The sequence below is a fragment of the Chaetomium tenue genome, assembly GCF_020726465.1.
Source record: "Chaetomium tenue strain MPI-SDFR-AT-0079 chromosome Unknown F5144scaffold_5, whole genome shotgun sequence".
NCBI lineage: Eukaryota > Fungi > Ascomycota > Sordariomycetes > Sordariales > Chaetomiaceae > Chaetomium > Chaetomium tenue.
This window is the reverse complement of record NW_027117333.1, coordinates 3,654,527-3,669,526: the sequence shown is the minus strand read 5'-3', so window position 1 is coordinate 3,669,526 and position 15,000 is coordinate 3,654,527. Positions and strand designations below refer to the sequence as shown.

Genomic DNA, 15,000 nt, shown 5'->3' with positions numbered 1-15,000 from the left:
TGGGTCAATATGCGATAGAAGCGGGGACGGTGTGCTTGGCGCCGATCTGGATTTGACGTTCCCATTTTCGGCAGACGAGACCCGAATTGTTCTAAAAGCCACGGTACCTGGTGATTACCGGGCCGTATTATGTATTTCGAATCAATGAACCGAACCTATCGAGCGACTCCTTTCAACTCGAAAAGTGATTCGAGGGCCTCGAACGGAAGGAAGTAAAAGGCAACTTCAGTTTGTTCAATGTTGAAGCGGTGTGGGCGCCTAAGACTCGATGAGGTGTGACGACGACGTTGCTGAACTTCGTTTAACTCCCTAGAACCTTGAGCGAGAAAACCTTCAACTTCATCACAAATGCTACCCGTCCCATGACCTTCCCCGCATGCTGGCTGCACGATGGTCGCGTGGTTTCAATCCATTCGCGGTAAGCCGAAACTGCGAGAGTTGACGTCCACGTCATGATCTTACTCTTCTTCTGTACACCGCATGTTTCCACTCGAACGGCAAAGGGGGTGTCTGTCTTGCTGACATAACACTGGAATTGCTGTTTTGGAAACAGTGGATAGGTTGACTGTTTGCCAGCGGATGGGTGTGAAATTCGAGAGTTCGCATCCGCCTTCAGTCTTCGGGTTGCCCCCTGAGGCCCCCCACGCCGTTACGTCGGTATCGAATGGGTGTGCAGTTCACTAACGCTCCTGCCATCTCCGTCAGCCCACTCCTTGGCCTGAACTTCGCTATTTTTTTTTTTCCCACTCTCCCTCCACCGCCCTCCCGCTTTCCGTTTCTTCACACGGCAGCATGGTGCGCTAATTACTTGCCCTGCCTTGCAACGCAGTCCACCCGTGCGACTCCTCAAGGCTCGCACGTTCTCGACTCCTATTCCCTGCGTAGCCCTGTTGCGTGCACCACTGCACCACATGAACCAACCTGGAAATGGGTTGGTCAAGTGAGCCAAGCTGCTTCTTTTCCGCCACCAGCCACTGGCCCCCTTTCCGCCCACGATTCATCACACCTGTCAGCGTCCCCTTGGGTCCCTGACTTCAACGCCTCAACCGCCGTCGCCGTCTCCGCTTGACATGGCTTAGTTTGCCCAACTCTTGATTGGACCGGCCGCTGCTCCACACATCCTGCACACCGGTCCGAATCAGGAAACTCAGAGGCGTTCTTAAAGAGAGAAGACACCGACCGCTTGGACAACCCACTCTTCTCTCACGAGGACACCTGCTAGTTTGATAGAAACTACAGCTCTCGCCCACTATGGTTCTGCCATATCCGTAACCCTCGTCCCACTTCCCGTCACTTTGAAGACGTTTACCCCTTTTCCTTCCCCACCTCGAGACACTCACCCGTTCGAGAAGACTCTCTTGTCGTTGTTGCTGTTGTTGTTGTTGTTGTCGTTGAGTGTATGTGTGTGTGTGTGTGTGTGTGTCGGACATTGCCGGACCAACTCCCAAGGAGGACTGACACTGCCTACCTATCCGGTCGTTTGGGGCTCGTCTAGAATCTCGATCTGAAGGCCCGACTCCTGCACAATCAAGTCACGCCATCGGAGAGGACCAATCCACAAGCAAAGTCTGCCTTGTGCACCTGCGGCTCTTGACCTGCATGTCTGCAACCCGATTTACCAGGGCGGCGAGGCCCCTCGGCCGATCCCTGGCCACCTCCAGCACCCCCCGCGCCGCAACCCGGCAACGGTTCACCACAACGTCTACTCGGCGTGCCGCTCCCGGCGGCAACGGCGAGGGCCCTCGGACTGCGTCAACATGGCCGTTCCCGGTTGTTTTTGCCGCCACCGCTGCTGCCGGCCTGCTTGGCTGGGGTGCGTCCGAAATCCGGCACCAAGGCTTCCCTGGCGCTGTGCTTCTTGACGGCACGTTTGCCGCGCCTCCCTATGCAAGCATGCGGGGGATGGAACAGGTATATATACACTCAAACATTTCATCGAGCATGCCAATGCCAAACCCCATCGTATTAACTGGTATCGCAGGCTTTGGACGAGATTCGCCAAGAAATCGGAGGCCAGGACATTATCTCCATTGACCCCGAGGACTTGCACTCCCATGGATACTCCGAGTGGTCCACAGTCAATCCGGAAGGGCTGCCAGTCGCGGTGGCCTATCCGCGGTCCACGGAGCAGGTATCGATCATCGCACGCATCTGCCACAAGTACTGCGTGCCCATCATCCCCTACTCAGGGGGCTCGAGTCTCGAGGGCAACTTTTCGGCTCCGTTTGGTGGCATTAGCGTTGATTTTGCCTATATGGATAAGATCATCCAGTTTAACAAGGATGATATGGACGTCGTGGTGCAACCGAGCATCGGCTGGCAAGACCTCAACGAGCAACTCTCGAAGATGGGCGCTGGCCTCTTCTTCCCCATCGATCCTGGTATGCACCCATCCGAGGCTCTGCGGCGTATGTGAAAAGAACGGCGGTCTAACAACTGTAGGCCCGAGTGCCAAGATCGGCGGCATGATTGGTACCAACTGCTCCGGCACCAACGCTGTCAAGTACGGAACGATGAAGGACTGGGTCATCAACCTGACTGTCGTGCTTGCTGACGGCACCGTCATCAAGACAAGGCGGCGGCCGCGCAAGTCGTCAGCGGGCTACAACCTCAACGGTCTGTTTGTTGGTTCCGAGGGCACTCTCGGCCTGGTCACCGAGGCAACGGTGAAGCTCGCTGTCATCCCCGAGGAGTTTTCTGTGGCGGTCGTGACCTTCCCCTCGATTCGGCACGCTGCCTCCGCTGCCGCTGAGGTGATGCAGACCGGTATCCCCGTGGCCGCCATGGAGATTATGGACGAGGTCCAGATGAAGGTCGTCAACATGGGAGGGGCTACCGCACCGAGAGTTTGGAAAGAAATGCCCACTCTCTTCTTCAAGTTTTCTGGGACGAAAGCTGGCGTCAAAGAGAACATCGGGCTGGTGCAAAAGATTACCAAATCCAACAAGGGAAGCAACTTTGAGTTTGCCAAGGACGCCAGGGAACAGAAGCTCCTTTGGTCTGCCCGGAAGGAGTCGCTGTGGTCTATGCTTGCATTGCGCAAAGAGGGCGAGGAAGTTTGTGAGTGCAAATCATTATCAGGTAACCAAGCCAACAGCTTACCATTTTTAGGGAGTACCGATGTTGCTGTGCCATTCAGCAGGCTTGCGGACATCATCGAAGTCAGCAAGAAAGAGATGGATGATCTGGGCCTGTTCGCCAGTATCCTAGGCCACATTGGGGATGGAAATTTCCATGAGAGCATCATCTACAATCGACAGGACCCGAAGGAAAGGGAAAAGGTTGAGATTTGTGTGAAAAACATGGTCAAGCGAGCGCTAGAGATGGAGGGCACCTGCACCGGTGAACACTCAATTGGTTGGGGCAAAAAGGAATCACTTGTCTGGGAGGTTGGACAAGACACCCTGGGGGTCATGGTCAGTTTCAAAAACCGCCTTGGATGGATGATGGGACTAACACATCACAGAAAGCCATCAAGGCCGCACTGGACCCTAAATGGATCATGTTGGTCTCCCCCTTTCACTAGCTGGCTATTACCTTATGGTGTTTACTAACAATGATTGTAGGAACCCGGGCAAGATTTTTGATAGACAACACTGAGATAAAGGGGTGGCGGGCCCTTCCCTGGGGCGCAGCGATACCCCCGAATGAGCATCTACACAATGTCGGGCAACCACACATGGAGCAGCATGTCGAAAGCAACCGGTGAAAGCAGCATGGCCGTGGGCGAGCAGTCGCATTGCATTGGCAGAGCAATCTTGGCCAAGCAGTAACGGAGCATTAGAAGTTGGGGAGCTAAAAGTTCTGTTGTGCTGATTAGCATGGTGCGCCATTCATTGGATATCTGGGTTCATAGTTGTTTGGGCGGGCGGGCTTTTGCTTTGCTGGTTGGATTTTCCAATGTTAACTTGGGCTGTGGGCAGCGGTGGATAATTCGGCGAAAATAGGTGTACAGTTTCTGACCTGAACCCCTTGCTACATCTTTGCATGCCACAAGGTAGTGACAGGAAGAATAGGTCAGGTCATACTCATATTTTTAGAGGCAAGTGATTGTGTACTTCCTTATCTTGTGGCCCTCAAAGTCTGGTTGAGCAAACAAGCCCCCTTTGCATCCGAAGATAGTACAACAACTGGGTATATTTAGGAACAGGAAGGTGAAACAAATAGTTCCCTGCTAACATTTCCATGCAGCCAAATACCCTTTTGCTCATTCTCATCCCAATTCTCTTAGAGATAGATAAGGTACCTTCCTTTTAGGAAAAGGGGCTGTGCTCAAGTTATTATCAGGAAAGGAAAGAGTGCCTCGCCTTCTCTAGGTTACCATGGCAAGTTCAATATGTTCTTCTCAAGCAGGTTAGGCAAGGCACTCACTCAGGTAGGTAGGTACTACCCAGGTGCCTGCCGAGTTTGACAACAACAAAGCTGCAGCTTCCCGGAGAAAACATCCTGTTCGTTGGTGCAGAACTTTCACTCGATTCGAGATACAAACAAACACTCCAGGCAGGAGTTGCTCGTTTGAAACACCGCAACCAGTTGATACCACTGCAGTGGCTCAACTATTCGAGCACCTTTGGGGTAATACCTCCTCCTTCTTCATCAGTAACATCGGCTAATTAATATATCATTTCGTTGCTTCAGCCATTACCATCATCTATCCACAAATGCCCTTTTTGCAGATGTAGCAGTCGGTCTTCCTTCCACTGTCGTGTGCTCGACAAAGACAGGGTTCACCTTCATATCAACCACCTCACCAGTCACTCCATTCTTGGTGCTGCAAAGGACCCAAGTCTCTCACGCACCGCAGACCGTGTTCTTGGCCAACTCAAAGTTGTAAGGCCAATACGACCAACTTCTCTTCTCATTCTCACTTTCCATATTCATTCTCTTTTAGCAAACTGCCACCTTCCTTTTTCCTTGATTCGTTGTCACTACCAAGACCAGGGCTCTCTCCTTCGTACTCTCTTGCCTCTTCTTTTATCTGCCTTTCGCTTGATTCCTTGACCGTACGTTCCCCGATGAGTGCGCGAGTGAAACTTAGGTACCTACCGGTTCCAGGTTTCACTCTCGTCTCCGCTTTTCCCATCTTCCATCTCTCATCTCCTATCCTCCAGGTTCCGCGGCCAGGTGGGCATGCGAATTTTTCTACAACCAGAGCTTGGTCTTGGCCCCACCCTCTTGAGATTTCCCTCTTGCCAGCCTTTCTCTGAGTCCGTCTCTTCTCACTCACTTATTAGGCTGGGGCCTACCAGTGAACTCAGGACAACACATCTTCTGGCTGAGCCCTATATTTCTTCCATTCACTCATCCGTTGAGCCTGAAAACCATGGCGGGCCCGATGAGTGGCAACTACCAGAATCTTCTGCTGAAAGGCGCAGACAATGGGCGCCTCCAGGCTCAGCAGCGGGCGAGAGCAACCATCCCTGCTTCTGTGGTGAGGTTCCCCAGCCCGAGACACGTCGAGCGACCTTCCTTTGCTCGACGGCCCACGCCAGCAGCGGGGCAATTCAAGCCGATCCCAACCCAGCAGGCAGTGGTGATGCCTCCAGCATGGGTTTCGAAGAAGAGCGCTACCATGATCATCAAACCCATACCCACAATCGCCAACCCATGGGACATCCGGGAATTCTTCAAAAAGTTCGGTAACGTTGTGTGGGTTGAACTTGACGACGCAAGAGTCAGCCACCGGTCTGCCAAGATTCGCTTTGAGCCTCCGCCGACAGATGTGAGCTTCTTCCAGCAAGGTAAATGCAGACTCAGCATAGGCGGGTCCGTATCATGGGCTCTCGTCGAATTCCCGAGGCAGTCTGATCAGGAACCTACCATGACGACGCCGGGTGGGAACACCTGCCCTATTTCGATGGCCTTCGGTCCTGATAAGCTTACCTTTGGCCTCCTCACCCAACCGACGACCTTTATGGCAAAGAAGGAGATCCTGAAGTTGAATGGTGATCTTGAACTAAAGTTCACCGCCGATTTCCGAAGACAGAAGCTGACGGTTCACTTCCCCATTTCTGTCTACGGTGAGCGGCAGTACTACCGCATCGACATGAAGTTTGGAATCATCAGAAGCATTTACCGGATGGCCTCAGTTCTCGTCATTCATCTTGCAGATCCTCCATTGGCCCGAAAGAAACAAACCGGGGTGGATGGGGCGGGCTGGACAAATCGGCTGACTTGGGGAGAGGATGAGCTCTGGTACCGAGCCGTCGACGTTGGGACCAACTCGCAGAATCCCCCAACCAAGCCCGTATCTCTCGAAGAGGAGCCCGAGATAATCGATTTTGGCCGTTGGACGACCTATTGGGTGGATCTGGACAACAAGTCCGCCCAGCAACAATGGTCGGTCATCGAGGGCCATCTCCATGACTGGAATATTGCTACAAAGACAGAGCCCATTTTCACGCGGATTCCATCTACAAAACCAGAGCTCTGGGACATGCTAGCTGATCCACATTTTGACGTATCGACAACGGCGAGCCCCGCCTGGAACAACGGCCTCGTTCTTCTCTCCGCCATGACACACATATCTCTACCGTATGAGGTTCGATACCAACTAGAAGTTTGCGTCTCGCGCGGAATCCTCAGCGAATACAACATAGGACGCGGCTTTCTTGAAAAACTCTTCGAGATGTCGAAGCCAAGGAACCTCAAACCTAACCGCGCACGTTTAGTCCTCGAGTATGCCGCAGATGAAGGCAAACCGGTGTACAATCCCATGGAGCTGTTCGAGGATCGTGGCGCCATGACCTATTATCCGACAACCCTCCATATCCCCGATTATTGCGCCCTGGTTCGCAAGGTGACCGTCACACCGACACGGATATTTTTCAGCACACCGACAGTGGAGACGACCAACCGTGTCGTCCGCCGATATAAGGATGTTCAAGACCACTTCATCCGCGTCCAATTCACAGACGAGCTTTTGGACGGGAGGATTAGGGCCAGTGACTTCGACCGAGATGATGAACTCTATGCCCGGGTCTGCCGCGTTATGACACAAGGCATACGTATGGGAAAATGGCACTGGAAGTTCTTGGCCTTCGGCAACTCGCAAATCCGGGAGAACGGCGCCTTTTTCTTCTGCGAACCGGAGGACGGCACTATCACTTGCCACTCCATACGCGAATGGATGGGAAACTTTGACCACATTTCTTCGGTCGCCAAACTTGCCGCTCGGCTCGGGCAGTGCTTCTCGACCACTCGCCTCTTGAGCTGCATCTCGGCTCCGCAGATAGTCAAGATTCCCGATATTGAGACTAAGAATGGGTTTTGCTTCACCGATGGTGTCGGGAAAATCTCTTTCCCTCTGGCCAGTCTTGTGTCTGAGGCCTGGAAGATCGATACGCGTCCTTCAGCGTTCCAGTTCCGGATGGGCGGCTGCAAGGGCGTTCTAGTGGCCTGGCCTGACGCCAAAGGAACCGAAGTTCACGTCCGGCCGTCTCAAGAGAAGTTCTCTGCTGAGTACAATGGCTTAGAGATCATCCGGTGCTCGCAGTTCTCCTGCCCGACCCTGAATCGGCAGACAATCCTGATCCTTTCGTGCTTGGGCGTTCCCGACGACGTCTTTATCGACATGATGGCAGGGCAGATTGCAAGCTACGACACTGCTATGACGAACCAAGACAGGGCCATCGAGTTGCTCAGCAAGTATGTGGATGAGAATATGACAACAACAACCATCGCAACAATGATCTTGAACGGATTCATGGATACGCGCGAGCCCTTCGTCCGAACCCTTCTCCAGCTCTGGCGCTCCTGGTCTATCAAGGGCCTAAAAGAGAAGGCGAGGCTTGTCGTGGACCAAGGCGCCTTTTTGCTTGGCTGCGCGGACGAAACGGGGACTCTGAGAGGCCATTCTCGGGCAACTGAGGGCCGAAATGGCATCACCCAAAATGAGCTCCCCCAAATCTTCCTACAGGTGCCCGATCCAAAGGATCGAGGTGCGTACAAGGTCGTCACGGGCATCTGCATCGTCGGGCGTAATCCATCGCTCCACCCCGGCGACATTCGGGTGGTAGAAGCGGTGGACGTACCTAAACTACGGCACCTCCGAGACGTCGTGGTATTTCCGCTGAAGGGGGACAGGGATGTCCCAAGCATGTGTTCTGGCGGCGACCTAGATGGCGACGACTTCTTTGTGATTTGGGACCCCAAGCTAATCCCGCCGGAGTGGAGTCATCCTCCCATGAACTATACTGCGCCCGAGCCGCTGAACGAATCCCAAGAGTCGATTGTTAACAGCCTAGCTTTCTTTTTTGTTCTGTTCATGAAGAATGACAGGCTGCCCCTGATCGCCCATGCCCACCTCGCCACGGCTGACTACGAGGTCACGGGTGCAAAGCATTGGAAATGTGAGTTTCTATAGACTTGTCTGTGTGGTGAAGCTCCAATTAAACCTCTACAGGCCTTAAGCTCGCTGAACTACACTCGACTGCGGTCGACTACGTCAAGACAGGAATTCCTGCCCGATGGAATAAGAAGCTTGACCCTCGCAGGTACCCCCATTTCATGGAGAAGGCCAAAGCCAAATCCTATCGATCAACCAGTGTTCTGGGGAAGCTTTATGACATGATCGACAAGGAAGTCTTCGATAACAGGGAGAATTACAAGTTGCCGTTTGACGACCGCATCCTCAAGCGGTTTGAATTGGGCCACCCTCTGCTCAAGGAGGCCAGAAAGATCAAAACCCAGTATGACATTTCCATGCGCAGGATCATGGGCCAGCTTGAGATCAGGACCGAATTCGAGATCTGGGCGGCATTCGTCATGTCCAAGCCGCGAGTTGGGACTGATTACAAGGTCCAGGAGAAGGTCGGTCGGGAGTCAGCAGGTCTCAAGAAGCAGTTTCGCGACTTGTGTCTAAAGGTGGTGGAGGAGCATGGCTTCAACAGACAGGAATTCATTGCTGCCATGTACAAGGTTACGTGGGAGGAAACGCGGATCGCACTCTACGAAGCTCGCCAGCCGCATGTGCTCCCAGATGGGACAGTGGGCCTGCGGCGGGTCACCGCGCGGTCGATGCCGCTGATCAGCTTCCCATGGTTGTTTCCAGATTATATGGGCAAGATTGCTCTCGGCACCGAGAGGCTTCCCAATCTGGTCGAGCTCGGTATCGTTCCGCCATCCGCAAACCCGATGCCCAATGGGCCCAAGGTAACGCAACTGGAGACGGAGCCCGACCTGGCGGCGATGGACTACACTAAGACAAGCGATGGCCAATTCATCCACCGCGGTGAGATACTTCACCTATTCCGCCATAACGATGATGGCGATGATGGGTTCTACTACGGCGATGGCGCCGTTAGCCCCGATCCTTCAGGTGATTCTGCGTCTGACACAGCGTCGAAGCAAGAGCAAGAGGTGAAAAAGATGGCAGATGAGCTCACCACTCTTCTCAATTCAGACGTCTCCTTGGACGCCAAATCCCCTGTACATGAGAACACCGACATCATACAGGTACTCTCACCGCCGAAAGTGAGCGGCCATACTGCAGAGTTGGCCCTCCTGGACCTCCTCTCTTCAGATATGGACACAAACCTCGATTCCACCCCCTGTCTCACACCGGTCAGGATTTACGCCCAGCAGCCAGATGCGGCGGCGACCACGGAAACCGTCCAGTCGATCAACCGCAGCGTAGATGAAGCAGCCGTTGCCGTTGCTACAGACCACAAGGACAAGGGCGAGGCCACTAGCAGCCCGGACACGGCGTCGGTCGTCTCGGACTCCAATGCAAGCAGCTGGAACGGCGCCACCCCGCCGGTCTCAGAGCCCCCGGTCTCGGAGGCACCGGCGGAATTCAATTAGTTGCCTATCGAGTATACCCCTGTGTCGTCCCTTCCCGGGCTGCCCTGGGGTGGCCAGAGGCTGAACCATGCTGGGCTTCGGGCGGATGGCGCCGGCAGCGGCTTGGACAAGGCGCCGGGCTATGCGCTGAACGAGAGAGAGGCTGCGGCTGCTCTTCCGGCATATGTTGACCCGTTTGCCCCTGCCAAGGCATTGGTGGTGGAGGAGGTGGTCGGTGGCGTGCCGGATGAGGAGGTGGAGTATCAAGAGGATGTCATTGAGGTGGAGGCGGAGACGACGCTGGAGAAGGTCGCGCGGTTTGCTTGATCGGTGCGGCGTGGGGATGTTGGGTTTTGTGTTTTGTATGTAAACAAAAAGAACGAAAAACTGGCGCGGTTCCTGGGAAGCAACTGGCATGGAAAACGGGCAAACGGCGTTTCCGGGGAACGGAGCAGTTGGCTTGACTCATTATCTCGCCCCTATCTTTCGGTCGGACGCCTATCATGGGCTCACGATATAGTTCAGACAGGTTGCATCTTGATCTTCACGCCGTAGTTACCGAGCTAGCTTCGAAATCGATGGGTTTTTCTTCATGACAACAGCGTTGTGTCTGTCCTAGTTGCTCCAGGCCCCTTTCTATGGCCACTCAGTTTCCAAGACCCCTCTCACGCTTGGGCTATCTACGCCGAACCCCCATCCCACCTCACCTCTTGACGCACAGGTCCGTCCGAATAACCCATTTCTCACCAGCAGTCACCTCCCTTCCTTCGTGCTGTTGCATACAAAATGAGACGTTGGTTAGCCCTCTGTCTGGTGATTCCCAATGCAGGATGAAGGATCGAGATCAAGGAATGCGGGTGACGGCCACACGTGCTTAGCGAGCTCGCCAGTGCCGTGTGATGCAAAGTAGGGGAGGCTAATAAACTCGGGAGAAACCATAGTCCGGGAGGAGGAGGAGCACTCACCAGCATGCAGTCGTGTCCGTGCTTGTGCAGTAGCAGCATGCCCGTCTCGAGACTCACGGCGATCTCCTCCTTGGCGGAGCGCCGGTCGTGGGGATAAAAGACTGTCTCGCCGCCGATGCTAGTGCCCGGGGGAGGAGTGCGTTAATGTTTGTTGGTTGGTATGTTAGGGGTGGCCGGGTCTGGTCTAGCCTGATCTTGTATACTCTGGGGGGCTTGAAGAAATGGAGAGAATGCGGGCTGGGTTTGGGGTGGGAAGCGGGAGGATTGCTTACCAGCCGTCGGCGGAGGAGGTTAGGTAGAGGAGGAGCGTCCAGGTTGTACGTGCTGGGAGAGGGCTGCCGGTCTCGGTTTTGAGGGCGACGGTGTTGGAGTCGTCGTCTGATGGAGTCGGGGTTAGTTTGGCACAAGGTTGTGGATATGAGTGTGAGCAGGGGTTGATCGGAGTGAGCTTGCGAGGGTGTTATGTAGATGCATGGCAAGACGTAGGGAGATGCAGCTGGGGGTTAGGGGCTGGGCTACTTGCAGTGAGCATCAAAGAACTGCCCCGCAGTATAGCGATACACCCTGATATTGGGATTGAGCCCGACAACCTCCCCTCCCCTTGATGTCCATCGACTCGTTAGTCTACATGTAGTCCGGTGATTTCGAGTTGAGGGGAGAAGTCAACCGACCACAACTGAGCCACGTCCTTGCCTGCGAGCGCCTCCTTTAGCCCCGTCTCGGTCCATAACCGGTGGGCAAACTTGGCATCGTCGATCTGATAACGGTCATTGACTCTCACGGCGTCCCCACGCTTGGGTTTGCCGGGTGTCGTGATGAGCGGCAGTTCCTTGAGGAAGGAGACGTAGTCCTTGCAGAGGGAGCGCGGGAAAAAAGACCGAAACACCACGACTTTGTCTTTGACTAGAGAATCGAGCGTAAGTTCGACAACAGGAAGCGATGGCTTAAATGGTGGCCAGGAGGGTGTCGTTGCTGTGATGGTCGGGGTTGTGGCCGGGGGCGGGGCTGCCGCCTTGGAACGCTTGTCTTTGGCCATTGCTAAAGAGTGAAACGGCAAAAATACGAAGGTGGTGGTTAATGTTTGCGGTTGTACAGACTCATTCTCGAGGCTAGATGGATTGAAGCAATTAGATTTACTAGTTGTTACAAAATAAGGAAGAGCACGAGAAGCTGCGGGGCTAAAAGCAAGTCAAATCAACGCAAATCGTGGCCCCGTCAGGCATTCACATTGACAAATTATAACCTCTTTAAATGTATATTGATATTTGTAATTCTTGGTTCTCAAGTTACTTCTTATACTATTATTCTGTCATTATCCAAACTTGACTTTGAAGATCGATATTCTCGCCCAATGATGATTCGGTGTTATCGGGTTAGCTCTAGCCCGGGTGCGCCGACGAAACCGTCGACTACCTAGAAACGAAAAGGAAGCCATTCGGGAGCCCAAAGTTTACTTTTTACTTTGGTTTGTTTTATTTTGCTTGGTTTCCTGTTTTTCTTTTCTTGGTTTCTTTTACTTCTGTTTCTTTTCTTGATTTTTTGCTTCCCTTCGAGTTCGGCTTTTTCTTGGCCCGAGGGAGCCCGCCGAGCATGTACAGAGTATCTACGTAGAATGATGGACGCAAAAGTGCGTATGAAGAAGGGGTTGCATGGCTGGGAAAACTCAAAGCGGCTACATGCCCTGGTAGCAAAACCAAGGAAACATTACCGGGTATCTTGAGTCGCAACGCAGAAGAAAAGTGAGGTTTCGCCTCGGACCGTCCACTCTTCGCGCCAACCCACGGTAGCTCTACCCAGTGAAACGGCGCGGGCGCGTCTTAACGGGCTCAGCCTCGGCGTGGGGACTGATGGCATCTTTGACATTCTGGGCCGGGTAATCCGGTATCGCGTTTGTCTCGTCGCTTGCAACCGACCCAGGTGAGACGGGGAGCTTGGGAGCACATGTATTTGGCGGGTTCATCGCCGGTCCGGCTGTATCTGCATCTCCGCCCGGAGTCGGCCTCGGCGATATGGGATGTCCGTAATTATTGGTACCACACGGATTCGGGTTGGTCCGGCAGCGGTGCTGACGGAAGAGACTTTCCCAGAGACCGCCCGATCACGGCCAACAGCGCTTGCGGCATCGTGGCCGAGTTTCTCCGTGGATTGGAATCGTGCCCCCAAGACCGCATCCAGCTTCCGCCGTTTCCCATCCTCGATTTCCCTTCTCTCGCAAACAAAGCTGTCAAAATACCCTACCATGCCCGGCCCAGTTTGAGCACCTGCCGATCCCTCCGCTCTGACAGGTCCGCGTAAGACATGTCCGCATCGTCCGATTCCTGGGCGCACTTGCGGATGTCAAAAAGGAAGGCCTCTGGAGAGGTCAACTGTGTTGCCTAGATTCCGCGCGGAGGGCCCACGATTCAGGCTCTAGAATCTCGGCCCAACTATGGCTTGAGCTCTGTTGGCCGTCCTGCCTGTAGAGGAGCACCCCTCCATCTGTAGCGAGTCTCGATCGCGTTGCGCTTTGTTAGCCACAACCCAGCCGCAATTCCCGTTGTAAAGGACGGGAAATAAACCCGAAATAAACCCCACAATTAGAGCACGGTAAAAGAAAAACATTTTATCCTCCGTTGTAAATCATCAATTGTCCACTCTTAAAGTTGATGTTGACTTACAGATATGTGTGTACTTCCACCAAGTTGTGATGGGCAACAAACACCAAAGGAGAGAGGGGATGGGGGTGGATCATCGCCTCTGCCCTGCCAAGGCGCTTCGTTGAACTGCTTGGACCCACCGGGCCGTGCATTGGTGGTTGCTTGGCGAAGCTTCGGCTGAGCCTCCTCAGCATTTTCTCCAAATCGATTTCAGCGTTGCAAAACAACAACACCCTAGGATAGTTGAAGTGTGTTGTCAATGGTGCGTTTGTCCTTTGAATTCACAAAGATCTAAATCCGCTTAGGCCCTCATAAATTATCTTTCTTTTTTTCTTCCCTTTTTTATTCCGCCCGCCACTAGCTATGGGTGTTCTCTCATACGTGATCGGCTCACTCACGGGAGTCAATCCGGCGAGCCATGGAGACAACAAAACACAGACAACCACGCCTACCTCAGCGCCAGTAATAGCAACATCTACATTACCTTCTGTACCAGCCCCATCACCCCCAGCTCAACCGGCCATCATACCCCACCAAACTCAACCATCATCATCACCACCACCTCCACCACCGCCAACAGGCCAACCACCCAAACAAATGGACTACTACAACCACTACTTCTCCGCCCGCTCTCTCAGACAACTAACCCTCTTCCTCGGCGGCGCCGGCTGCTTCTATCTCTCGGTGATGGTCTCCCGGCGCGCCGCCATCCGGCACCAGCTGGCGGCACGGCTCAAGTTCTTCCAGCCGAACCAGTTCATATGGCGGTCCGAGAAGGACCTGCCGAAGAAGGACCCCATGGTCGCCTTCGAGGCCCTCAACCTGGCCACCCTCAACACCATGGCCTTTGCCATCACGGCCGTGGGCGGGGTCTCATGGGCGCTGGATATTGCGAATATGGAGGATCTGAGGCGGTATGCGCGGAGGACGATTGTGGAGGCCGGGGGGGAGAGGGATGAGGTCGCTGAGAAGGAGGTCGCTGAGTGGATGGTGAGTACGTTTGGGCTGGTGGAGGGGAAGGCGTTGGAGGGGGGGGAAAAGGGGTTGGAGGACGGGAAGAAGGGGCTGGAGAGTGAGAGGAAGGGGTGACGGATGGGAGGTGCCAGCGGCATCGTTTTACGTCACGGGTGAGCATACTGCGGGGCGGGCTGGTGGTGGTCGAAGCATCTAAGGATCCATTCGGAACTGTGGGATGTTGACGGACTGCGCAGCACAGGTTATAAGCTGTTAGTGTACAATATACGGCGACTTGCATCTTCTCTCCAGGCGGAACAACATACCCGGCACGCCTAGCCACCGACCGAGCTTGAGATTCTGGTGGAGCACTAGGAGCATTGATCCCCTTTCCTACTGTCCGTGAGCAGGCAAGATCATACCCCGTGATCACGGTGGTTGCCTTCAGTCACCTGACACGCACGCATTGAGTGAGTCACTCGAGAGGTCTGATCCTGAGCCCCGGTGCAGAAAGAGATTTTCGGGGACGCCAAACCTTGTGGTTCTTTTCCCTCTCTCTCATCCAACACTCAATCAATCCTCTCTCTCATCCAACACTCAATCACCTCCCCCCTTTGCACCCGTTACGCAAACACATACGATGACGACCCCCGAGGATGCCA

General features: G+C 54.1%; 4 protein-coding genes across 4 annotated transcripts; 3 read left to right on the top strand and 1 right to left on the bottom strand.

Moving 5' to 3' along the window:
* Positions 1-1,334: 1,334 nt before the first annotated feature.
* F5144DRAFT_313171 (uncharacterized protein) lies at positions 1,335-3,694 on the top strand. Its single transcript, XM_066783985.1, has 4 exons — positions 1,335-1,911; positions 1,982-2,381; positions 2,443-3,060; positions 3,112-3,694. Exons 1-4 carry the CDS (start codon positions 1,600-1,602, stop codon positions 3,552-3,554), a joined length of 1,773 nt encoding a protein of 590 aa, XP_066641947.1. The 5' UTR covers positions 1,335-1,599; the 3' UTR covers positions 3,555-3,694.
* Positions 3,695-5,323: 1,629 nt separating this feature from the next.
* F5144DRAFT_655027 (RNA dependent RNA polymerase-domain-containing protein) lies at positions 5,324-10,340 on the top strand (the record flags this gene model as incomplete). The annotated part of the gene is made up of 3 exons (XM_066793118.1): positions 5,324-8,351; positions 8,405-9,774; positions 9,805-10,340. 3 exons carry the CDS (start codon positions 5,324-5,326, stop codon positions 10,108-10,110), a joined length of 4,704 nt encoding a protein of 1,567 aa, XP_066641946.1. The 3' UTR covers positions 10,111-10,340.
* A 47-nt stretch (positions 10,341-10,387) lies between these two features.
* Positions 10,388-11,931, bottom strand: F5144DRAFT_313065 (uncharacterized protein). The gene is made up of 5 exons (XM_066783984.1): positions 11,420-11,931; positions 11,272-11,348; positions 11,021-11,126; positions 10,749-10,866; positions 10,388-10,555 (listed from the first exon to the last, which is right to left on the bottom strand). Exons 1-5 carry the CDS (start codon positions 11,782-11,784, stop codon positions 10,487-10,489), a joined length of 735 nt encoding a protein of 244 aa, XP_066641945.1. The 5' UTR covers positions 11,785-11,931; the 3' UTR covers positions 10,388-10,486.
* A 2,050-nt stretch (positions 11,932-13,981) lies between these two features.
* F5144DRAFT_549839 (uncharacterized protein) lies at positions 13,982-14,713 on the top strand (the record flags this gene model as incomplete). The annotated part of the gene is made up of 2 exons (XM_066787606.1): positions 13,982-14,374; positions 14,678-14,713. 2 exons carry the CDS (start codon positions 13,982-13,984, stop codon positions 14,711-14,713), a joined length of 429 nt encoding a protein of 142 aa, XP_066641944.1.
* Positions 14,714-15,000: the final 287 nt, after the last annotated feature.

Excerpts from the sequence above, each read along its gene's own strand:
- F5144DRAFT_313171 (XM_066783985.1), top strand. The coding sequence starts at position 1,600 with ATGTCTGCAACCCGATTTACCAGGGCGGCGAGGCCCCTCGGCCGATCC. Across the intron at positions 1,912-1,981 it reads GCATGCGGGGGATGGAACAG|GCTTTGGACGAGATTCGCCA; the intron begins GTATATATACAC and ends CTGGTATCGCAG. Across the intron at positions 2,382-2,442 it reads CTTCTTCCCCATCGATCCTG|GCCCGAGTGCCAAGATCGGC; the intron begins GTATGCACCCAT and ends TAACAACTGTAG.
- F5144DRAFT_313065 (XM_066783984.1), bottom strand. The coding sequence starts at position 11,784 with ATGGCCAAAGACAAGCGTTCCAAGGCGGCAGCCCCGCCCCCGGCCACA. Across the intron at positions 11,349-11,419 it reads AAGGACGTGGCTCAGTTGTG|GGGAGGGGAGGTTGTCGGGC; the intron begins GTCGGTTGACTT and ends ATGGACATCAAG. Across the intron at positions 11,127-11,271 it reads GCAGTTCTTTGATGCTCACT|ACGACGACTCCAACACCGTC; the intron begins GCAAGTAGCCCA and ends CGACTCCATCAG.